This window comes from Gymnoscopelus microlampas, assembly GCF_963454915.1.
Source record: "Gymnoscopelus microlampas genome assembly, chromosome: 23".
NCBI classification, from domain to species: domain Eukaryota; kingdom Metazoa; phylum Chordata; class Actinopteri; order Myctophiformes; family Myctophidae; genus Gymnoscopelus; species Gymnoscopelus microlampas.
In genome coordinates this window covers 19,518,133-19,543,323 of record NC_139960.1, presented here as the reverse complement: position 1 = coordinate 19,543,323, position 25,191 = coordinate 19,518,133, and the positions used below count along the sequence as shown (strand labels likewise).

Genomic DNA, 25,191 nt, shown 5'->3' with positions numbered 1-25,191 from the left:
GTATCCTACAGTATACTGTATACATTCATAACTATACCAGCATAGACCAACAGCTCTATTACACTGCCAGAAAAACTGATCCTGCAGCTGTAACATAAAAATAACTAGAGCACAGGTCTCAGCCGGGTCAGGAAGGTTATTGTGGGTCAGAAATGTTCGGAATTCGCCAATCAGGATGGAAAAGTAAAAATCGGACAGATGACCCGGGTGATGTTTGGACAAAATCTGTAGGAGCAATAAAAAACATTGTTTTGCAAAAAAAGAAAAGTTCCACAGCAATCATACTGTACGTTGCGTACAGTAAAATCTAAAAAAACGTTTGCAAGGTGCTGCAGCACAGGGCACCAACCTTGGGGGGGGCACCAAACGGTGGGGAGAAAGTGCCCCCCCCACTGACAAAACGGTACCGGGGGGCACCAAAACGGGTCGTAGCACCGCGCACTCTGGACAAATGACAGACCATGAACAAAATCGTGTGTAGACAAAAATGTTCTTAGATTGGCGTCCAGTCTCCCTGACATGAAAAAAGTATTATCAAATGGCGGTCTGTGACTAAATGCAATATCAAACAGGAGGTTCTTGAAATCAAAAGAGTTGAGAACCACTGCTGTAGACCACCGTTTCCCTAATAGTGGGTTGGGACCCATGTCTGGGTCACGGACCAATTTTTATGGGTTGTGAATAAATCCCCTTTTTTCATTACTACATTAAAAAATGTATTAAAAAAAAGATTTAAAAAAGACAAACAAAACAAATAATTTCCATAAATAAAAAAGCTTGTAGATCTGCTATTTTCACTAGTTTGGGTCCCGGGGCAAACGTCTAATTTCTATTGAGCTAAAACGTTTGGGGGAACCACCACTAGCTGTGTAGACTACTATGTAATGTCACGATTGAATGAGTAATATTACCCATGAGGTTCACCTCACCCAGACTGTGGAATGTTTGAGTAGGCTACTGATATAACAAGTAAAAAAATGAAATAAATAAATAAATACAAGAAAACGTAAAAAAAAACAGACAGACAGACAACCACTGAACTGTAATAAAAAGTTCCAATATGTCATCGTCGTGTCTCTGTTATTCTAAATGGCATCATCGTCATCGCGAGAGCGCGGTGATTGGCCCGTCGTCAGAGGGTTGAGAGGGGGCGTCACAGCCATCGCTCCACTATATATGAACCGTTAGCAGCGTCTCTGTCATTAGATAGTGACTGACTCGCTGAAAGCGACTGTGTGACAACAGCCCAAGCCCTGAAGACTGACTGAGTTACTGGAACATACGCAGAGAGACGAGGACAAAACAAGTCGGACATAACAGATAATATACACTAGAGAGAGAGCTGCTATTTAAGTCTGCAGAGCTTTCTGTTGAGTTGAAGAAGAAGAAGGCATTAACGGGGACGAAACGATCCTAAAGTGTGTGAAATGCGGTGCGTTTCTCAGCAGCTGTTGAGCTGCGTGTTGTTCGTGTTGAGCAGCCTCCAGATGAGCCAGCTGACGGAGGGCTGCTCATGCATGCCAACGCACCCGCAGGATGCCTACTGCAACTCGGACATAGGTATGTGTCATTTTACATCCCGATCAGTGGTGGTGGTTCTCAAACTTTTTCGTGCCTAAGGACCACCCAAAATTGATATGTATTTGGCCGCGGACCCCCATCTCAATGTTTTTGTTCCAGGGACCCCGAGAAGCAAAGATTTGAGTTACAAATGTTCGCTTAAAAATGTATATATTCAAAGGTTTGCACACATTTTTCAAAAATAGCAGGTCTACAAGCTCATAGCGTGGCACTCAGTTTGTTTTTAGCCTTGATTTTTTTAAAAACAATCAGCTCATTGGCAATTAAACCCGATGTTTTAGCGTTGGAATGGCCGTGTTGTTTGTTTACTATGCGACATGATCTCACACACTACGCATGTCACTTTCCCTAATCCCTTCTGTCTGTCTGGACGCTTTTTCCTGAAGCATAAAGAGCAGGTGGTTACCATAGAAACTGCATGGCCGCTCTGATTGATTCTGCTGCCTGTCGATCACTTGAGAGATGTCTGTGTGCACTGTGCAGTGGTGGGAAAAGTACTGCATTGTTGAGATACTTTGTTACAAGTAAAAGTCTGGAATAAAAAAACAATATACTTGAGTAAAAGTACAAAAGTATTGGTACTTAAAGTACCAAAAGTCGAAAGTACTCATTATGCAGAATGTCATATTAAAAAAAAAACCTTAGTTATAAGGTTTTTTATTATTTTTTGAAAATAGTACCACAAAATTGTACTTAAGTACAGTACTTGAGTAAATGTACTTACTACGCTGTTCTGGTGCTTGGATATTATTGCATCCACATGTGCCAGATGTAGAATAAAGTGTCAGATTCATAATAATGAAGCACCTTGCAGCTGCTTATTTCGGCTGTCCCGTTAACGCTGATGTGCTGCAACCTGCGGGACTCCCAATACAAAGGCTTGCTGTTAATTGGTTGCAGACTTCAAAATAAAGTATTTCCCTTCGTGGCTCAGGCTGAAATCTTCAGTGTATTTTTACACCTAACATATTGCTGTGCCGTAATTAATATTTCAGCTTGTGAAGCACATTCTTTTTACAGCCGTTGTTCATGGGTTGCGTTGTTAACTGAATCCAGCTGGTAATTGCGTGTAGATGATGTAGTCAGAGCTTATCATAAAGCCTCATTATTTATCTTGGGGTGTATTGGCACGTCTCTCTCTGTTGATGACAGGCTTTCTCTCAGGCAAAGAGGTGAGACTCTCTACCAGTTGTATAGCTGAGATACAGTATGCCTGGCTTCTGAATGAGCGTAGGGTGCAGGCTTTAACGTGGCTTCATTGGCTTGTTTTACCACCAGGTTATGCTTTCGCAGTGGTCCCCACAATAATATGAACCTAAGAGTGTGTCTTATCATGGAATGCCAGTCTAAACTGACCACTCTTTTGGGATAACAGACCCTGAACCCAGAACCGTTGGTTGGAGCTGGGGATTATCTGGCTTGCCCCAGGGACAGTAAGGGCCTGGGGGGCGGGGGGGGGCAGAACAGGGCATCACAGACTTGACAGGAAAGGGTTGAACTGGCATATTTTAAGAGAAGTGATGGCAGTCCTCTAACCAGTAGTATAGGCTCATTTGAGTGGAACTACAACATGCATGTCTACAGTGTCTCTCTCTCGCACGCACGCACGCACGCACGCACGCACACACACACACACACACACACACACACACACACACACACACACACACACACACACACACACACACACACACACACACACACACACACACACACACACACACACACACACACACACACACACACACACACACACACACACAGAGAGAAGTTGTTAAAATAGTCAACTGCCCTCTGGTATTACTGGTAAGAATAGAGGATGTCAGATCAGCTCAGTTTCTCTTTTAACTACTGTACTAGTGGCCCTAGTTTAGGTGTGGTTAACCTTATGTTAAGCGAAAGATAAACAAACCATGGTGTTCATAAGAATGATCTGGCATCACTTTCATCATGGCTGAAGACAGAGCAACACTGAACATCCACTCAATTGAGCGATCAATGTTTTGTGGGTGTTTTCAGCCAAGTGACCTGGTTGGGGCATAATTGCTGTTTTCACAAACAGTCATAGGATGCCTTTCAAGTTTCCTTCGATGCCTTTCAAGTCCCTTCGGTTAGCTCACGCTACAAGCAGGGACTGAAATTTGCCAGTGTTGAATCTGGGACTGACTTCAAATGGGGCAGTGATCACTCTTCGAGCACCACACAAAATCCCATTTCCAATGTCTTTGAGGTGTGATTTGAATGATTTGCAACCCCAGCTCGCACCACTGTCATCCCACTGCAAGAAATACTGGTTTGGTGCAAAGCACACTTAATCAACAGAAAAACACTCAACACTGGCCTAGAACTTATTTACAAGCTTTGGTTGCCAAGTCGAAATTATGATAGAGGTAGTTTTAGAGGGATGTTCATGTTGTATGGTTTGATGCAGGTTAGTTAAACATTAGATGAGGTGGTCATTTTAGCGGCGCTGTGCTGCTGATCAGCGTGTTCAAGCAAGACATAAACATGCATTTTCTGTTTTTGTTTAATTTTGGAGAGAGGGATGTAACATTTGGCATCCGTTTAATTTTTTTTACATATGATGCCAACTACAGGGGCACTAGTACAGAATTGTCCAAACATTCATGTCTTAAATTAAATCATCCCATGACACTGCATTGCATCATTTCAGAGGCATTGCGCGATTGTTTACACAACACACTTCCTTTGATAAGCATGGCGGTTATGAATCCGTCTACACTCCACACCCCTCCATGTGTATATAGAGAGATGATACAGTATGAGTATAAGCTTTTAACTAAGGTTATCTTAGTGCTGACTTGCTATACAATTAAATATGAATAGGTGGGAAATGAATAATGGGTTGTTGAAATGTGCAGCGAGAACATATGTAATTTTCACTGACAACTTCAAAGGTGAATCCTAAATCTTCTGTTTAAGACAAGTTCAAAGCGTCTTCCTGTTCTTTCCTGGATCCTCCTGCTCCGTAATCACTGTAAACCACTAGACCAGAAAAGACGAAACGGGCGTCCTTTTGATTATCACTACTGTGTTTTTCTCACTTTGCCTCAACTACTTCAGTCTGATTTATACTTTGTCATACGATAGTGTCGTGCAGTGAAAATAGCTTCCACTCACTTCTTTACACCTGTAAACCTGAGAAGTGACAATAAAGTTTATTCTGAGTTTATTCTGATTGTGTATGAAATTATGAATATTGACGAGCTAACCCCTGTCTCTCCACTGAATTCCTTAACTGGACAGGTTAGATATGTCTTGTCAACTTTCCTGCTGCATACCTGCTGGATTGGGCCTTGATTTGGTTGTTGTTGTGCAGAGACCTACTTGGCTGCAATATATATTGGCAACTGAAATGGTCCATTCACACGGGGAAAAGAGGCAGCGGTTGTTTTCCCCCAAAGTGTTTTTTGAGTGCAAGATTAGAGGCCGGGGGCCTAAACTTTGACCCAAAGATTTAGTGTCCCTCTACAGCTAGAACTCGTTCCCAAGGACCTGGGGGTGACAGGAGCAAAAACTTTACGTAGGCTACAATGAACCAGGTCAGTTGAAGAGGATTAGCGAGGCTTGTGTTTGGCTTGGGATCAGGGAGCTGGGGAGAAACTGATCTCCCTCAGTCATGGCCCATGGGTATTTTCTTGTGCATAGAGGAGCTTTGTCAAAGAGTCAAAAAATGTACTGGCTACTGGATTTTTATTTTGCCTGTGGCACCACGTTCCGCTGATGGCCCCACAACAGTCTCAACTCACTACTGGTGAGTTATGTGGAACAGCGGTTCTCAAAGACCTGGAACGCATCTGTGTCACTTTTTGATTTGAGCTAAAAAGCATTATTTTACACTTTGGCTATTCAAAAATAGCAGATCTACAAGATCATATGAGCTTGTAGATCTGCTATTTTTGAAAAATCATGAAAATGTGTGCAAATCTTTGAATATAATATTGTTTTAAAGCAAACATTTTTAACTCAAGTCTTTGCTTATGGGGGTCCCTGGAACAAAATATTTTGAGATGGGGGTCCGCGGCCAAATACATATAAGTTTGGGGGTCCTTGAAAGTTAGTGCACCACTGATATAGAAACATATGTTTTTTTCAGAATACTGTTGGGATTTAGACACTTGTAGAATCGGCTTCAGGTCTTAATGGGTTTTAATATAGCATAAAAATAAGTTTAGCCACTTTAACCCTATATACAAAAAAAGATCTTGAAATAAATGTGTAATATTTCTGAAACATTTTAATAACACAACACTTGTATGGGAGTCCCTTTGCAAAAAAAATATTCTCAGATGGGGGTCCGCAACCAAATACATATTCATTTGGGGGTCCTTGATATGAACAGGTTTCAGAACCACTGGTGTATAGAGTCCAGTAAGGTCACTATTCCTTTGCTCAGCCGCAATACACCCGCCCATCTACTTACTACTGGTCAACGGGCAACACAGGTCACATCCTGTGAGAAAGCTGGGGTCCCACTAGGACGAGGAGGATTACATAATGCGAGACCAGCTCTCCCTCAATCTTACAAAAAATGTGCGTTAAAATAGAACCAGGATGTCAACAGGCGTCGGGGAGTTTCAGATGTTCGTCCTATGAGGGAAACATACCAGGGCTCCTAGTCAGCCCCACATTCTCCAGTGACTGTATGGATACTAAACAGTGTGCTGTGTAGAATCACCAAATTCAGGTTCTGACTGGCAGGCGGCGCTCTGTTAAAATAGCAACGGTGCCAACCAGAAGGTAGGCATTAGTTAGAGTTGTCCCACAAATTGACTCCTCTGACACGATCCCTTAACAAGTGGGATGCAGTTTCACAGTTTATTTTTGAGTGTGGCGGCGTGTCATAGTGAGAATTCCTCCTTCCTCCCACCGCCTCGAGCTTGGACGGTGTCCTGCATACTAAAACATAATTGTCACCCTCCATCTCTCTCTCCCACTCACTCACTCACTCACTCACTCACTCACTCACTCACTCACTCACTCACTCACTCACTCACACACACACACACACACACACACACACACACACACACACACACACACACACACACACACACACACACACACACACACACACACACACACACACACACACACACACACACACACACACACACACACACACGTGTGACTTTCTTCCTGTCATGCTTGCAGCTTGCCATTATATATGTAGACTCAAATATATGCTAGATTAAATTACATTCTCACATTGAGATGTTTAAATTAATACATTGTTTCATAATCCCTTGCATTAGGGAAGGGATGCTGGGCTAAATTAATTCACTTTCACGATGTGAACATACTTTCACTGTACCACGCTCATCACAAAAAGCTACGGTACAGACTCTTAAAAACTTATGCCAAATCCTCTACAAAAGATGAACATGTAGAACGCAAAAGCACTGTGACTGGCCTATACATGGAGAGAGAGAGAGAGAGAGAAGAGAGAAGAGAGAAGAGAGAAGAGAGAGAGAGAGAGAGGAAGAGAGAAGAGAGAAGAGAGAGAGAGAGAGAGAGAGAGAGAGAGAGAGAGAGAGAGAGAGAGAGAGAGAGAGAGAGTGTGGGACATTGTAATTAATGTGCTGACAGTGTTACTGGTGGGAGATATGTGGGTATTGGTATTCGTTGGATATATCCCCAACTTCCATTAGGTGGAGCATTTACTACTGACTAAACAGCTATGCTAATGTGAATTACACTAACACTACCACACTTGGCTTGGAACTGGGTTATACAAACACTTGTAATTTAGTCCCGCTTCGACATGAGAGCTTTGGGTGAGGAGGCACACACACACCGTATGAAAAAAGAACTGCGGTCATAACGTAAATATAGCATTGGGGAGCCAGGCATGTGTTGGAAGGCCCTTTCCCTAGAGGTTAACAGGTCACTGTGGGAAAACGACACAAACCCCAGTCTGTCTCAAGAGGCAGTCGGGTCCTTTCACACATTCCACAGAGCAATGGTATCGCCACCAGCCAATTAGTGGTTTAGTGTCCAGCACTGGGGCCAGGGTTGCCAGATCTGCTCATTATAATTTCCCCGCAAGATTTTATTTGAAAATAGCAGATCTACAAGCTCACAACGCGTCGCGATGCGACGCGTTGTGAGCTTGTAGATCGGCTATTTTCAAATAGCTGATGTATATGTTGAAGTGCTCACGTGGCCCATAGTCGATTCTTTTGGGCTGGTTTTCCTAGACCGGGTTGCTTGTTTCTCTCACAGAATCTGGCAACACCGACTGGGACCTATCTAGACTGGTGTTTGGCCTAGTGTTTCAGTTGTAATATATCTGGCATAATGCTTTATGTAGTAAACAGTTTCGTAGTTTTTGTTTTTGAGGTCAGAGAGAAAGAAAAGAAACTACGTTTTGATAGGCTAGATGAAAATATGGCTTCTGTGTACTCTATTGTGGAGGTTTCAGCAAATGTATCCTATTATATCTTGCACATTCCTCAGTAATTGTGCCCTGATTCCTCAGTAACTGTGGCCTACACATCTTTCAAAGTAGCACTTGGGTGCATTTAGTGCAGGGCTGAATAGGTAATAGAACCCCGCACAGCTCATTACACGAGTTGACAGATGAATACAGCAAATACCCTTGAACGCACATTTGAAAGGTCAAAAAAGCATCCCAAGAGGAAAACATGAATACGTGGGGGATTTGAAACGATTCCCACTTTGTGTATGTGTGCTTTCTTATGAAGCTGTATGTGGCTACTGGCTGCTTTATGTTCTATGAGAGTTAAAGACGGGGTGCCGTAATTTTCAGTGAATTCTCCCCCCCCTCATCATCAGGTATTACTATTATGGTTATACTAGGAGGAAGATTTTTTTCAAAAAAGTGTACAGAAATTGTTGAAATTATGTTGTGGACACGCCTCCAGTTCATTAAGTATACCTGGTTCTCACCTTAGCACCTCCTCCACCACCTTAGCACCACCCACCTGTCCTAGTCCCTCCTCCTCCTCCTCCTGCCCACACCTGTTGTGTTATGATAATGAGGGGGAGGGTATGTTTTTACTATGTCACTAAAGCGCTGTTTTTCTATTGGCACGTTTGACCCTCAAGGTTTCAGCCTCCAGGAAGAAACTCAAAATAGTCAGAGAAGACATAAAACACCATAAAAACATCACCAGGGGGCTCAATGAAGTTCTATCAACCTCATAGACACACGAAAAACAGAAAAAGTGCAAAACCATGGCACCGCCTCTTTAACATTATAGTGGCATGTGAAAATGACCTCTAAATTATGTTTTTAGTTGCTGAGGATGACTTTAGTTTCATATCGTGAACTTTGTCCATTTCCAAGACAACAGAAAGTGGCACTGAACACAGATTAGGGATGGATGGGGGGCTAAAGGCCAAAATATTACATGAGTCACACAGCCACAGGCCCCCCAAAAAATGCTATCGAACAGTGACCATTTATAAATGTAGCAAGTACAAAAACAACTTTTTAGAGCTTACATCATTAAGATGTTTGTACTTGCTTGCTGAGAAATGCGTCACTCCCCTGGATTCAATAACTTGCATCTAAGTAGCCTAAATAGGGAACATCACACCACTGTAAATAAAGTTGCGGACAGCCAAACTTGCACAACGTCTGACCCATTAAGACCGGGAACGCATCTGTGTCATTTTAGATTTCTTTGGCTATTTAAAAATAGCAGATGTAGATCTGCTATTTTTGAAAAATCGTGAAAATTTGAGCAAATCTTTGAATATATATATTTTTTAAAGCAAACCTTTTTTACTCAAATATTTTTGAAAAAAAAAAATGTTTCTATAATCAGTGGTTCTCAAACTTTTTCATGTCAAGGACCCCCAAAATTATATGAATTTTGGCTGCGAACCCCCATCTTAAAATATTTTGTTCCAGGGACCCCCAGAAGTTGTAACAGAGTTAAAAAATGTGCGCTACAGAAGAAAAAATATTCAAAGATTTGCACACATTTTCACAATTTTTCAAAAAATTGCAGATCTACAAGCTCATAGCACGGCACTCTGTGCCGCGCTATCAGCTTGTAGATCTGCTATTTTTGATTAGCCCAAAGAAATCTTTAAATGACACGGATGCATTCTCGGTCTGAAAGGGTTAAGCCGGGCTGTCATACCATTTGCACTCTTATTTTTCTTCCAATGTCCAACACCCTGGAACTAAGACAAAATCTACAAAAATACAAAATGAAGATGCCACATGCTTCATTTCTTTTTCTAGTTGAGGAAGAATGAAAGGCTTCTGTTTTTTTTTTTCCCATTCTGGAGAATGTGAGGCTCCAAAAGAATGTGGGAAGGAAATTCCACCGGGGTAAGATAACAAACATCCCCAGTGTTTAGTTATGTCTGTGGTTCTGTATAGCTGTGGGGAGCAGGTGAACTTCACACTAAGACCCACTCCTGTATGAAGACTTGTCGCCCCCATGGCCTGCAGCAGTGATACAGGTCCTCTGGGGAGGGATCTATTCACTGGCCTAAATTAGACTTCACTCGTAAGCCGATCGCCACACAATAGGCCCACTTACTTCAACAGGAGTGAAAGCAAACAAATCAGATGAGAGTTTTCACCCAGCCCGCTGTTTACCCACTGCACACATGTAGATAAGATCTGTTCAAGCCCCCGAGCCCAATATAGAAAGATGCCCGTTTAAAACAGAGGACACACGTGGTTTTACGATACGGGGACAAGGTTGAAAGATGGCAGGACAAAGCTATAATAATATGGCCTCCCTTTTCATTGCATCAAACCTGAACATACATGTGTCTTAAATCATTATTGGCAAATGGCAGCACTGCAGAAAATCATGATGAATGTATTAACTGTGGCAACAAAATGTACAATTGAAAGGATGTTCAATAGAGTTCACCATCCCCTCCAACTGCCCAAGGCAGGGTTCTCCTGGATAAATGAGTCCTCAGATATTATTGTCATTTGTCATCCAGATTGATTGAAGAGTGAGAATGTTCTGATGATGATGCCAATCCAGATGACTACATCGTAGGTTGTATATTCAGATGTAACATAAGACACACACAAGTTAACTGAGACTTTGTATCCTCTCTTCTCAGTGATCCGCGCTAAAGTGGTGGCAAAGAAGCTCCTGAAAGATGGCCATTTTGGAATGATGCGCTACACCGTCAAACAAATGAAGGTAAACCAGAAAAAGTAATAATGTCTGGAGCAACAGCTGGCAGACATGCCCATAAAGAACACACTGCCTGCCTGCAACAACTCAAAGTCGTTTCTAATTATTTAGTCAGTATTTGGCACAGTCTCCATGCTAGGCGAAAGGCAGGCCGCTTTACCCCCTGATATTCTTTCTTACATAATCTTGTATAATTATTTCCCAAAGGCCATGCCTGCTCTGGAAAACATCCCTCTGTTAAGACAGCAGCCATAAGGGCCAGGCACAAGATTAGTAGGCTTACAGACATTTTAAATTGGGGGTGGGGTGGGGTGGGGTGGAGGGACGGGACATAGCTCAATGTAAAAGCCACCAAAGTCAAACACTGCGTCAATATAGAATGAAAACAATCTTACTGTCTGATGGTCAGCACCCAAAAACAGTAAACGTGCATCGTCTCCCACTAGTGAACATTTTCAGTTAACCCTTTAAGACCTGAAGCCGATTCTGCAAATGTCTTCTAAATCCCAACAGTATTCCGAATTATATGACCCCCATCTCAAAATATTTTGTTCCAGGGACCCCAGTAGCAAAGATTTGAGTTAAAATGTTCGCTTTAAAATAACATATATTCAAAGATTTGCACACATGTTCACAATTTTTCATAAATAGCAGATCTACAAGCTCGTAGCGCGGCACTCGGTGCCGCGCTATGAGCTTGTAGATCTGCTATTTTTGAATAGCCAAAGTGTAAAATAATGCTTTTTAGCTCAAATCAAAAAGTGACACAGATCCGTTCCAGGTCTTAATGGGTTAATCCCCTTGATTATAATTAAGATTTTCTATTGCCATATCTCTTGACTTGGAGCTGTTTTCCATAATCCCCATGGTTCTTGAACTGTTTATTTGTAATGCAATGGTCAAGGATTTAATCATTTTGTTTGGTATGTGGATTCTACAACAGAGACACAGAGTCAGCGTCCTATTTGTACTTATAAATAACAGATTTCCTCCTTGCAAACAAACCCCTATGAGAAAAAATGCTTTTGCCCTACTCAACAATTCCCCAGTTTCGGGTCTAAGTAACTGGCCTGTGCAATTTGTTCCACTTTTCTGAGAAAGGCGCATCTAAACAGGGATTTCCTGTTGTTGCCAGTCAAATAAATCACACTCAACCAAATGCAACGGCTCTCATGGCAAAACACTGACTTTGTCAGCTCTCTTGTTTGTTTTCTGCGTACCTGAGATGAACGGAGGAACTGCAGTCTGCGGTTAAGCAGCGACCTTGTCAAACGGCATTAAAAGTCACAGTGTATTATGCAATGTAATTATGTTATCTATGATTTAGTTGAGGGCTGAGCTTAATACTTTATCTCCCATGAGGAATTCTTAAGGGAATGTCTGATAAAGCAGCTTACAATGACTGGCATCCGTGATCATTTAGATTTGGCAGGAGCAGCAGCAGTGTGTGTGCAATGCATTCGAAACTTCCAGGTATTCAAACTTGCTGCTGTTTCTCTCTCTTACAGATGTACAAAGGATTCAAAATGCAGCACGTCCAGCACATTTACACCGACGCCTCCGAGGGTCTGTGCGGCGTCAAGTTTGACATCAATAAATACCAGTACCTGATCACAGGTAAACAATCAACACGTTACCGCATCACAGAATCCTAAACCCGAAACAATAGGCTCTATTCACAGCAGCCATATTATGAAGACATTCACAGGTGTTACCAATGACACTAATGAAGGCTCTGTTCCATTCTGGTCAAACAGAGTCAGGGTGCTGATGTTGTGCATGTTGGCTCACTGGAAACACTCTGTTACACCAGTGGGTCTACAGTTGGGTTCCAGGGACCCTCATGGGCTTCCAAATGGCCCCTTACAGGTGTGTAACCAAATGGAACCAAATGGACCCGTAAGGGTCCATTTGGTACACTCTCATAGTTGTGGGGGTCGAGGAAACCACTGTGCTAGACTAAATGGAACAGAGCCTTCATTAGTATCATTGGTAACACCTGTGAAAGAAGTGATAATATGGCTGCTGTGCATAGAGCCTATACAGTCACATTTGATGAAGCCCCATAGTTGTCTTGTCACTGCTATGCTATCATTCACCCTCATGGTTCCGTTTCCCTGACTACCTCACCAAAGCACATTCTACCACAAAGGCAGGGTTGCTAACAGCAGCAGGAGTTTGTTTGGTGTAAAAAAGACCCCCCCCCTCCTCCTGCTCCTTCTCTAGGACTTCTTGACTGCTCTGAGACACAAACTTTCCCTCTATTTATAACATTAACCACTTAGCAAGGAGGCAATGCTGGGGGGCAGTTTTTTGGGCCCAGAAATGGCAGAGAACACAGTTCCATCATATATATCCCTTGTAATTAGCACATAGCATAGCAACTATACTGGCTTTTCCAGCAGCAAAGCATTTTATGGGCTGCTATTTTCAGCAGAGGTGCCGTTTACTTTAGAACCTACTAGTGGTAATGTAGGGCACTTGGTGTACGTAACCAGTGGTGGAAAGTAACTAAGTACATTTACTTAAGTACTGTACTTAAGTACGATTTTGTACTTTACTTGAGTATTTCCAATTTCCAATACTTTTAATTCTACTCCACTACATCTCGGATCCAAATATTGTACTTTTACTCCACTACGATTATTTGAAAACTTTAGTTAATAGTTACTTTGCAGATATACATTATTACATTATAAAACATACATTAACCACTTCAGCCCTATTTTATACCTAGGCTATTTGAAAATAGCAGATCTACAAGCTCATGCGTTGCGAGTTTGTAGATCGGCTATTTTTTAACATTTTAGTACTTTTACTTTTGGTACTTTAAGTACATTTTGATATCAATACGTTTGTACTTTTACGCAAGTACATTTTGAATTCCGGACTTTTACTTGTAAACGTTGTACTTACTACATTGCAGTATCGATACTTTTACTTAAAGTAAAACATTTGAGTTATTTTTCCACCGCTGCACGTAGCCGTCACCAAGTCTGAGGCTGTGAATGCTGTAAATATATGCCCTGCCATGCCAGTGAACAGGAGAAAGTCGCCGAGCAACATGGTCTGTGTTTACTGACGCAGGGTGAGAGTGACATCACAGTCATCTAGCACTGGTCTCAGGGTGTCTAATAATAAAGGCTTTGGCCCGTCCCAAGGCCCACCCTATCAGGACTAAATTACAAGCAATTTAACCCATTAAAACCGGGAACGCATCTGTGTAACCACTTTAACCCTTATTTTATACTTTGGGCTATTTTGAAAAATCGTGAAAATGTGTGCAAATCTTTGAATATATATATATTTTTTTAAAGCAAATATTTTTTACTCAAATCTTTGCTTCTAGGGGGTCCCTGGAACAACATATTTTGAGATGGGGGTCCGCGGCCAAATACATATAATTTTGGGGGTCCTTGACTCCACTGATTATGGCAAAAGACGTTATTTTTAAAAACTGAAATTTAGAAGACATTTGCAGAATCCCCCCAGAAGCAAAGATTTTGAGTTACAAATGTTCGCTTTGAAAAATAATATATTCAAAAGATTTGCGCAAATCTTCACGATTTTTCAAAAATAGCAGATCTACAAGCTCATAGCGCGGCACTCGGTGCCGCGCTATGAGCTTGTAGATCTGCTATTTTTTCAATAGCCCAAACGAATCTCAAAATGACACACAGATGTGTTCCCGGCCTCAACGGGTTAAATATACCAAGGCCTGCAAGATCAAGTCTCGTGGTCTCGTTTCCTTTGATCAAGCCTCGAGTTCTCTGCCTTTTATGATTAGTATTTTAGGACCATGTCACACACTCAGCACTGCATAATAAGCCTGTAAGTGAGAGGGAGGGGGGGGGGGGGGGGGGGGTCCAAGAAAGAAATATCTGTGAGCTGTCAGATTCCCACGTAGTGACGACATCGTAATGGGGGACCACATGGTGTGGCCAACCACGATGTTCTTGACTGATTTGCCTTGCCCTGCGGTGTGCACCTGTTTCAGAGGTTGCAACCCTGACTTTGGCGGTAAGCTGTGAATGGGCCCAGAGTCTATAAATAGTAGCCTGGTTCCAGACGAATCTGCCATTGCAAAAACTAAATTGCCCCTGGCAGATTAGGTCTGGCCCCTCTCAATAGAGATTTTATTTCTCTCCCTCAGAAGTTGTGAGGGACCAATCAGAGCCCAGTATGCAAATGTGGGGCAGGTTTATCACCAGAGGCATTTTTTTATTTGCCCCTCGGAAATGCAGGTTCCACACAGAGATTCCAGACTAATATCTACGCAGTGATATTAGTCTGGCCATGCCAGGCTATATAAATAGAGGTCTGCCGACCTTTTGGAAACTCAGAAATAGGGGTGTTGGTTTAATATGGGCTTACTGTACAAGATTGTCTTACCGTAGTTAAAACTACTTGGATTCCTCTTGAGTGGTTTATTTACAGGATCCAATGGTATGTATGTGTGAAGGAAATTATACACATAAACAAAATGGCAGATGTTTTCATTATGTTTTGCAATAATGTATAATCAGCTTTCGTCAAATTTACAATTTAGGCATTTACTGTAGCAGACAATCTTTATCCAGCAACTTAATGCAAGATCAGAATAAATGGCATGAACCCTAGCCAGCAAATGACAGGTAAATGGTCAAGCAAATATACAGTGTGTGCAAAGAAAAAAGCCTTTGTGGACAAGTAAACAGTATACGTCTAAACAACAACAGGGTATCGTAGCGAAGAAGGGACAGAGACATCCTGCGTTAGCTGCTCTAAGTGTGTGGGAAGCGGTGGATCATGTCCTCAAGGTTAAGGGGATGCCATGGCCTTGATTGCCTTGCGGGTCATCACCAGTGTTTTGTATTGGATGTAGGCAGCAACCAGAAGCCAGTGAAGGGAATTCACAATGGGGGGGAGATGTGAAAAGTAAACACACGTCGTACAGGATAAAGTGATCTCTATAATGTGCCTTGACGGACAAGCTGACTGTCCACAGGACTCTCAGGTTCTTGGCAGGTGGAACAGGAAGCACCAGGGTGTTTGTTGTCAATTGAAATGGAAAGATCCTGCAGGGTGCAGGAATTCTCCAGGGGAGAAAGAAGAGAAGCTCAGTTTTGTCTGCGTTGAGCTTTGAGGTGGTGGGAAGAGCGATGCACTTTTCAATCTGTGTGGCAGAGGGAGGCAGTGTTGATTTCGTCGACTAAAACTATGACGAAAAATGTTCGTCGACTACCTTTTTTCACTGACGAAAACTAAATAAAAACTAAATAAAAACTAAGCTATGATGACTAAAACTATGACTAAATATATTGACACTTTCGTCAACAAATAAAAACTAGACTAAAATGTTAGTGAGGGACTAGTGGAGAAGAGATCCAGTAGAACTAAAAGACAAGTAATTTTATGTTTGGTTGCGCTCAGGTGTTGCGCTCTGAAAATAGCAGATCTACAAGCTCACAACGCGTCGCAGCGCGACGCGTTGTGAGCTTGTAGATCGGCTATTTTCAGCATGCAACCAAGTGTTAAATCAGCCATTACGAAACCATCAAGGCACCGCCACAATACATTTTAGTCGACTAAATCAACTGTAGATTTAGTCGACTAAAATCTTATTATATTTAGTCGACTAAAACTAGACTAAAACATTTCAAATGACTTGCTGTCAAAATCAACACTAGAGAGAGGGAAGGAGAAAAACAGTTGAGTGTCCCCAGAATAACAGTGATAGGAGAGCTTGCAAGCAGAGATGACAGAGCCAAACGGTCTGGCATAAAGGGAAAGAAGGAGCGGGCCAAGTACAGACCCTAGTCAAGAGGGTACAGGGGGATGAAAGCAAACCTTTCCATGAACAGTCAGGTATGAGGTTGAACCACACGAGTGCCATCCCAGTGATACCAAGGTCCAAAAGAGGGTGTCCAGGAGAAGCTGGTAGTTGACCGTGTCAAATGCTGCAGATACGAAGGTCAAGAAAGATTGAAAGACGGAGGAGTGGGACACAGCCTGAGCAGCGTGGAGTGCCTCTGTGACTGTGAGAAGTGATGTTTCAGTGGAATGGGCTTCTTGCTTAAATCCTGACGAGTTGGGATCCAAAAGTTTATTCTGTGAGAGCTGGAGAGAGAGCTAGTTAGAACCATCTCATTTAAGAGTCTTGGAATGAAAGGAAAGGAGTGACACTGTACCCGATCTGTAGTTCTTGATGTCAGAGAGGGGTCAAGAGTCGGTTTCTTGAGGAGCAAATCTTGTTGACTTGAAGACAAATCGAACGTAGCCTGAGGTTATGGATGTGTTGATAGGTAGGTTGAGTGACATCATGATCAAGTGTTGATTTCGTCGACTAAAACTATGACGAAAAATGTTTGTCGACTACCTTTTTTCACTGACGAAAATAAATAAATAAAAACAAATAAGAACTAGCTATGATGACTAAAACTAAGACTAAATATGTTGACAATTTCGTCAACAAATAAAAACTAGACTCAAATGTTAGCAGATTCAGCATGCAACCAAGTGTAAAATCAGCCTTTAAGATGCCATAAAGGCACCACCAAAATACATTTTAGTCGACTAAATAAACTGTAGATTTAGTCGACCAAAACTAGACTAACAGTAAAACATTTCAGATGACTAAAATGAAATTTTATTCAAAAGACTATGACTAAAACTGAATCAAAATATGCTGTCAAAATCAACACTGCCATGACCATGACATGATTGCAATGCTAAACCAATGCTCTGTGTTCTCCTGTGTCCCCCACAGGTCGCATGTTCAACGGCAAGGTCTACACGGGGCTGTGCAACTTCAACGAGAGGTGGGACCGCCTCTCACTGGCCCAGAAGAAAGGCTTCAACCACCGCTACCAGCTGGGCTGTGGGTGCAGGGTGAGTGGAAACCAGTGCCCTCCAGGAGGAAAGGATGAGGAGGCGCACCCCATGCCGAACGATGGAGGAGCCTTGCGAAGGGGAAGGGGGGGGCAGGGGGGGAAAGGCAGAGGAAAAGGGAAGGGCAGGGACAGGGGCAGGGCCGTGGGGAGGGAGGAGGACATTCTGCTCAAGCATACTGTCCTGCTGTGAACCTTTCCCTTTTCCTCTAGAGGGCCAACAGTAGGAGGATGATCACTTCATTAACATGACATATTTTGTAATGTCTAGAGTACAATAATCCTCAGTGATGGAGTGGGATAGAAGGCAAAAAAAGGCTATATATATATAGCTATATTTACATTTAATGTCCATGGTGACTTGGCATTTTTAAGGTTACTAGAGGTTCGGGCTGCTACGCGGCCCTCACATCATTGTTTTATGATTATTCACTTCGGTGAAATAATTACAAGACAAATGTTCTTACTCAATACTGTATGCCGCCCTCTACTCTTGTGGCACATTTTAAAAGTTAAAAGATTTAAAAAATAATTATCCATACACCATCTTGAATGCTCCCAATGCGTATTTTTGACCTACAGTAAAAAAGGTCTTCATCACGTTCATTTGTTAATGATCAATACATACACAGTGGGAGCATTCAAGATGGTATATGGATGCTTCTTTTTATATTATTGAACTTTTTTTACCCAGCACCCGTCGAAATGTACTTGGATGTGCGTGCATTATCTTTGAACTGCAAACATTTCAAAAGAAACAACGCAAAAACTAAAAAGTAGAATGTAGAGGTAGAATACTGTTGCATTTTAGAGAACCAAAGCTAATCAGTATTTGGAATTCTTCATAGCAGCCTACTATGATATACTAGATACGTAACATCGTATAAACATTACCTTCATGATGATTGTAAGTGAATTCAGGATGGTAGCTGATTGAATGTAAGGTTTTTATTGTTACTTAGATATGGATATTGAACCATGAATTCCATAAACCCTTGTATTTTCTTTACCTCTTCTTTTTTTGGGATAATTTACACAAGTGAATTTAAGACAGAGGCAACAAGAGAGAGGGAAAATTTGATTCATAGTGATATTTGGGTGTTATTATATATATTATATAATATATTATTATATACAACTTAATGGCACTGGAATAGCTTACTCTGTCCTTCCGAGCTCTGTATTACCAACTTTATGTAACCCCTTAATATGCACTGACCGTGGTCCTAAAGATCCTACTATAGTATGTTGTTTTTTCTTTCTTTTTTTCTTTTGTTTATGCACAACACAACGATTGAGCCAGGGTTAGCTGTATAACTAATTGACATCTGCGGCCCTTTGGGCAGGAAGATATATAATAAGCAATGCAGTACAATACAAACAATATTGAATGGACCGTCCTAGACATCTGCTGAAACCATCAATCCCTATCAGAATAAGTGAATTACCAGACAGAAGCATTCAGGCCCAAGGCAAGCAAACGCCTCTCAATTGCACATAGTCCGTCCATTTAGAAAAGTCACAGATGATGTAGTAGCATTTGTTATGTGCTGGCCAAGGTGTGTGTGTGTGTGTGTGTGTGTGTGTGTGTGTGTGTGTGTGTGTGTGTGTGTGTGTGTGTGTGTGTGTGTGTGTGTGTGTGAGTGAGAAAGAGAGTGTGCAAAGACCACAGTTAGGTGTAAACATCACACGTCAGGCGTGCCAAAGCCAACATACCAAACAAATCATTCTGCCTTCTGTCACATTCCTTCCATAAATGATGATTTACAGCATTGGAATGCAGGAAGCATGTACTACTAGAGTACTGGAGTATTAAATCCATTCAAGCCAGTGAGCACTTAACTATGAACTATGAAGGGATAGAACACCCAACCACAAGACCTTTGCCCCCTAGGTTATTAATGAAACGGGCTGTTGCTTTAAGATCCACAAACTCTCCTCTATCCTGGAAGCGCTTCGACTCAATTCCTTGGTATTTGCGATCAAACACAGCTTGACCCTTAATCATCGATAACACAATTAATCTTTGAAAGCTCTGCTCTTGCCCTCTGTGTGAGCATCTGTATGGAAGATTGAGTCAAGTGTAATTTACAGCTTTCCTTTCCATTCCCTTAGTGACACAACGTGTGAAGACATGAAAAGCGTCGAAGAGCATAAAACCTCCCACACCCACAACACCCCACATTGCTCAAACAAGATGGCATTTGGTTTCCCCCCAAGAAATGCATTTGAAAATGCTGGGTACAGTACATGTGATCTGCCAGGAGGTGCTAAAACCAGAAGGTTTACCCTCATTATTATTCTTCAGTTGAATTTCATCAACTGAATTCAGTGCGCACTATGACGTCACCGCCAGAGTAGTGTTGATAGTGACACCACCTTTTGATTTAGTTTTAGTCATAGTCTTTTGAATCAAATTGCATTTAGTTTTAGTCTATTTAGTTTTAGTCATATTTGGCGTCGTAATGGCTCATTTTACACTTGCGTTGTGAGCTTGTAGATCTGCTATTTTCAGCATGCAACACCTGAGCATAAAGCATAGTCTTTTAGTTCTACTGGATCTCTTCTCCACTAGTCCCTCCCTAACATTTTAGTCTAGTTTTTATTTGTTGACGAAATTGTCAATATATTTAGTCTTAGTTTAAGTCATCATAGCTTAGTTTTTATTTAGTTTTTATTTAGTTTTCGTCAGTGAAAAAAAGTAGTCGACCAACATTTTTCGTCATAGTTTTAGTCGACGAAATCAACACTGCGCTACAGCACAGATTCTCGGAGTGTATTTCCGAACGCACCAATCCCAAAAATCTAAAATTGTAAATCCAAATACTGTCGATTCCATTCATTCTCACTGTATGGGGGAGAGGCTCTTGATATCACACTTGTACTTATTCTTATATCATACCCAGGTAGCTATACAACCCAAGGTTCTACCGAAGTTCTACAGTGCATCGCTTAAATCTCACATGTACAAAAGCAAAAGGGACATACCAAACATCAGTGATTCCATTGTATGGATAACAATTCACAAACCGCACCAATATTTTCACTCTGCTATTTCCAGCTATATTCAAATCATGTTCGCTCACGCGCTTTCTCTAATAATCTATTCAGTGATTTTAAATGGACCATAATGCCTTGCAACAGTAGCAGTTCACGGTTTAGCGTTACTTTAGAATGCAGTTGTGTTTATCGGCATAAAATGGTGACAAAAACTGACAAAGAAAAACTTGCTACAGACATGACTTACGACAAGCATTATGGTCTCTATAAAACTCCTGAATTCTCTTTTAATTTTGTTTAACATTGCTCAAGCCTGTCCTATTAAGTGTCCTGTTAAGCTAATTCTGCTTTGGCCTACTAGATCACAGACCCAATGTCGTTCAATTGAGACCCGTTGCGTGATGATGACCGCAGTGATGCCTGATTTATACATGGTTGCGCGCCGTGTCGGGCACCAATAATAGCCGATTTACAAGCTCACAATGCGTCGGAGCGCGACACATTGTGAGCTTGTAAATCAGCAATTTTCTGTGCAAGACAATGGCGTTCAACCAAGTATAAATCACCCATGAGTCTACACTGGTTGTGGCCCATATTGAGTTATTTTTAATTTATTTTGCTGCTTCACGGCTACATCCTTAGTTTCACTTCCTGTCTTCTATAGATTAAGCCCTGCCACTACCTGCCCTGCTTTGTGACCTCAAAGAACGAGTGCCTGTGGACGGACATGCTGTCCCACTTCGGCTACCCCGGCTACCAGTCCCGGCACTACGCCTGCATCCAGCAGAAAGAAGGCTACTGCAGCTGGTACCGGGGGATGACCTCCCGCGACAAAACCACCATCAACGCCACCGACCCCTGAGCGTTTTAACGCATCTCCCTCAACCTCCCCATACTCCATCCTCCCCAAAACAAGCTACCTAACACCAAACCTTTCTCCTAGTCCTCTCATACCAACAGCGTCCCCCCTCATCTCCCAAACGCCCGTCCTTTTGTTACTTTCTTAGTATTACGGGACTTGTAAACTCACTGGGCCCGAGTGACCACTCCTTTTTAAAGGAGTGTGAAAGAAAAACAACGGAACAAAAGAAACCAGTGCCAGTCTCATAGCACATCTGATGTTTAAAAGAAAAAAAGAACAGAGAACCCCCTTTTTGTTGCCTGCGTCTTGTCTCTCTCTGCTTTCCATTTCTTTTCCCGTCTCCAATGAATCAGAGTAGAGTCCCTGCTCCAACACACGCTCATTACGTTGCCATCATTGTTGAAAAAGTTATAAAGACGGGTCACATAAAGACGCAAAGGACTATGCTACGCTTAATGGGGGCGACGACGCACGAACTGATCAAGCAATAATATAAGGTCAACATCAATTTGTTGTGTAAATTGTTAAGATGCAGAGCAGCTGTACAGAGCTCCAGCAGCACAACACTAGCGTTCTTGCAGTCCAGCACAACTGTCAGAAAGTTGGTTTTCGATGCAGACACAGCACAGTGCCAACGTGAGGTATAATTATGCTCTATGAAAGTTATAGCTCTTTTTTTCAGAGAAAGAGCGAGTTCTAAGGGTTTATCATATGGTATTTAATAATGTTTATTTTGTTTCACAGTGAAGTATATATATATGTATTATGTTCACAGTCTATGCTGTAACATGTCTATTTATGGATGATAGAATCTCTGCTTTCCCTGAATGTTTGCAATGTAACCCATCTTTCTTGTGATTATATCGCAACTCTATGAAATGGCTTGATATGGAGTGGTGTTGTACATCAGAGAATCAAACTACCGTACATGGATCAGATAAAAAACAAAAATGGCAGTTATAGTATCAACACAGGGAACACCTAATCTTTTGCAGAGACGGATTATATTTTATTTTTGCTGTATATGACATAAGCTACGAAAAGTTTTCTCTATCCACTCAGCTGAAACCTCTGTGCTTCGTTTATTTATCAGTCAATTTGTCAAGGACCACACTGCCCCCAGAGAATACAAAACTATGACAACAGCTACAGCCTGCTTGGCCAAGATGAAGGACCATGATCTCACAGTGCGTTGCTAAACCACTGACTTAATGTACGTCCCGTGTTTAATAATGATGGTACTTTGCTCTGTCACAAGTTTTCCCCTCTGGTACTCATGTAGAGGGTAATGTTTTTGCCCATTCGCTGAAAGTATAAGCAGAGGTTTCAAAACAAAAAATGTGTTTTTGCAAGTGTATATTCCATCTTTTGTATTGAGCAAAAAAAAGAAAATAACAATGTTGTCACTACAGTCGATTGTTCTTCTATTGCTTCCATTTGTTTTTCCAGTGCCGTATCTTCAGTCATTCCGATATCAGACACAGTCTTGCCTCAGCGGGAGTGACTCCTCCTTTGCTCGGTCAACCTCACTCAACCTCACAACAAGAAAGTTATCTTATCGCTAATATGCAGGCTACACACAGAGTGTGCTCAAACAAACCTCTAAATGATCACTCCCCTATGTATTTGGCCTCTGTGCTATGATGGTGGAAGTAAATGAAAGAAAATGGAAACAACGGTATCTTAACAGTGAAGGACAGAACATTGTTAGAAGGTGTGTGTGTGGGGGGGTAGTTTTTATGGACTCTCGTAACTGCCGCTGACATCCCCTTCAGGCTTTTGGCTCAGGTTCAGACACAATCCACAGACATTAGTGAGTGACCGGCCTAGCTTGGTTGTGAGAGGGCCACCGGGCTACATAATATACTGCAGATTATATCTCTGCAGCCTCCTGTAGGGAACAAAAGACTGAAATGTTTTGTGTCTGACACAAGGGTTAACCACTTTCAACCTGGCGTTTGGTCATTATAGACGACAAGGTTTCAAAAATGTCCAACATTTTCGAAAACATTTTTCGTTATTCGTCGTGCCAGGCTTAAGTGGTTAATCTGTTGACATTGGAGTTCACAAGTCCAAAGCACTTATTATGAAAGGGTTCTACCCTGGACCTGGTTCCCAAATCTCCGTCCCCCCTGGTTATGCAAGGACCTCATATCCCACTGTGGCATTTCTGTTTCAGTACTTTTGTGGTTCATGTATGTGTAAATATACAGCTTAACACAGAAACACCTGGTCAAGTTGAACCAGAGTGCATTAAAAAAAAGGAAGCTGGCATAATGGCTGTGCACTGCAAAATCCATTCATTTAACCTGGTTGAATATGGATCCGTAAAGATCCATTTTTACACTCAGAGTTAAATGAACACAGGATTTTACAGTGTACAAGTCTCTGCGACACGTGTATACACTGATTCCTAAAGGGGGTGGGGTCGGGGAGGGAGTGATTCCCTTGTAGGGGTTGCTGAAATGTTTGACTTAATTTCTGTGTTTTATATTTTTATAATAAAGATTTCATGAAAAAACAGGCCACGACTGTCTGCATTGTTTTCTGTGTGATGATTCTTCTCTCTGTATTATCTCCAGTGGTGGAAAAAAAAGTACTCAAATGTTTTACTTAAGTAAAAGTATCAATACTGCGATTTAGAAGTACTCTGTTACAAGTGAAAGTCCGGAATTCTAAATTGACTTGATTAAAAGTACAAAAGTATTGGTATCAAAATGTACTGTACTTACAGTACTTGAGTAAATGTACTTAGTTACTTTCCACCACTGATTATCTCTATGTTGAAAAAAAGCGAAGGCAAATCTTGGAGCTACTCACCATCTGCGTGTGGTTGGGATAGAAGGTCTGTTCATTTAGGGGGAATTTCTCTGGGCCGAGGGAGTGGTACAGCTTAATCATGTGAGAAAACTGCAGGCAGAAATAAACAAAACATTAAGACATCATTATTTATAAGCTGTTAGTCACAGAGGAGTACAGAAGACTACAGAGATAAGACAGATCATTCTAAATTACACCTACATACAGTACATGGCACCAGTGGTGGATAGAGTACTCAGATATTTTACTTAACTAAAAGTATCAATACTGCAATATAGAAATACTATGTTACAAGTAAAAGTCTGGAATTAAAAATGTACTTGAGTAAAAGTACAAAAGTATTGGTATCAAAAGTACTAAAATGTTTGCAAATAGCAGATCTACAAGCTCACAACGCGTCGCGATGCGACGCGTTGTGAGCTTGTAGATCGGCTATTTTCAAATAGCCTATGTATAAGATAGGGTTTAAGTGGTTAATGTATGTTTTATAATATAATAATTGATAATCGCAAAGTAATTAGTAACTAAGGCTTTCAAATAATTGTAGTGGAGTAAAAGTACAATATTTGTCTTTAAGATGTAGTGGGGTAGAAGTAAAAGTGCCGAAAATTGGAAATACTCCAGTAAAGTAAAAGTACCTCAAAATTGCCTACTTAAGTACAGTACTTGAGTAAATGTACTTAGTTACTTTCCACCACTGCATGGCACTAACATTCATAAAGTTGGAGCTGTCACACGCACACACACACACACACACACACACACACACACACACACAAGTCATATCATGCTTTGGTAAATCAGATTCCAGCGTAAAGACCTTGTCTTCACAGATTCCATAGTCTGCGGTCGGGTTGGGATGTTTTGTCTAATTCAACCTGCTTTGTCTGGA

General features: G+C 41.6%; 2 protein-coding genes across 2 annotated transcripts in view; one reads left to right on the top strand and one right to left on the bottom strand.

Annotated features, from left to right (window-relative positions):
- Positions 1-25,191, bottom strand: part of syn3 (synapsin III) — a gene marked incomplete at its 5' end in the record, with an annotated part of 118,823 nt that overhangs the window by 40,160 nt on the left and 53,472 nt on the right. The window contains one exon of the mRNA XM_084049457.1: positions 24,300-24,389. Coding sequence (XP_083905583.1) covers positions 24,300-24,389 — 90 coding nt within the window. The remainder of the gene's footprint in view (positions 1-24,299; positions 24,390-25,191) is intronic.
- Positions 1,230-22,954, top strand: LOC311039528 (metalloproteinase inhibitor 3). The gene is made up of 5 exons (XM_084049461.1): positions 1,230-1,560; positions 10,672-10,754; positions 12,257-12,365; positions 17,497-17,618; positions 21,282-22,954. The coding sequence occupies exons 1-5, from the start codon at positions 1,428-1,430 to the stop codon at positions 21,477-21,479; spliced, it is 645 nt and encodes a 214-aa protein (XP_083905587.1). The 5' UTR covers positions 1,230-1,427; the 3' UTR covers positions 21,480-22,954.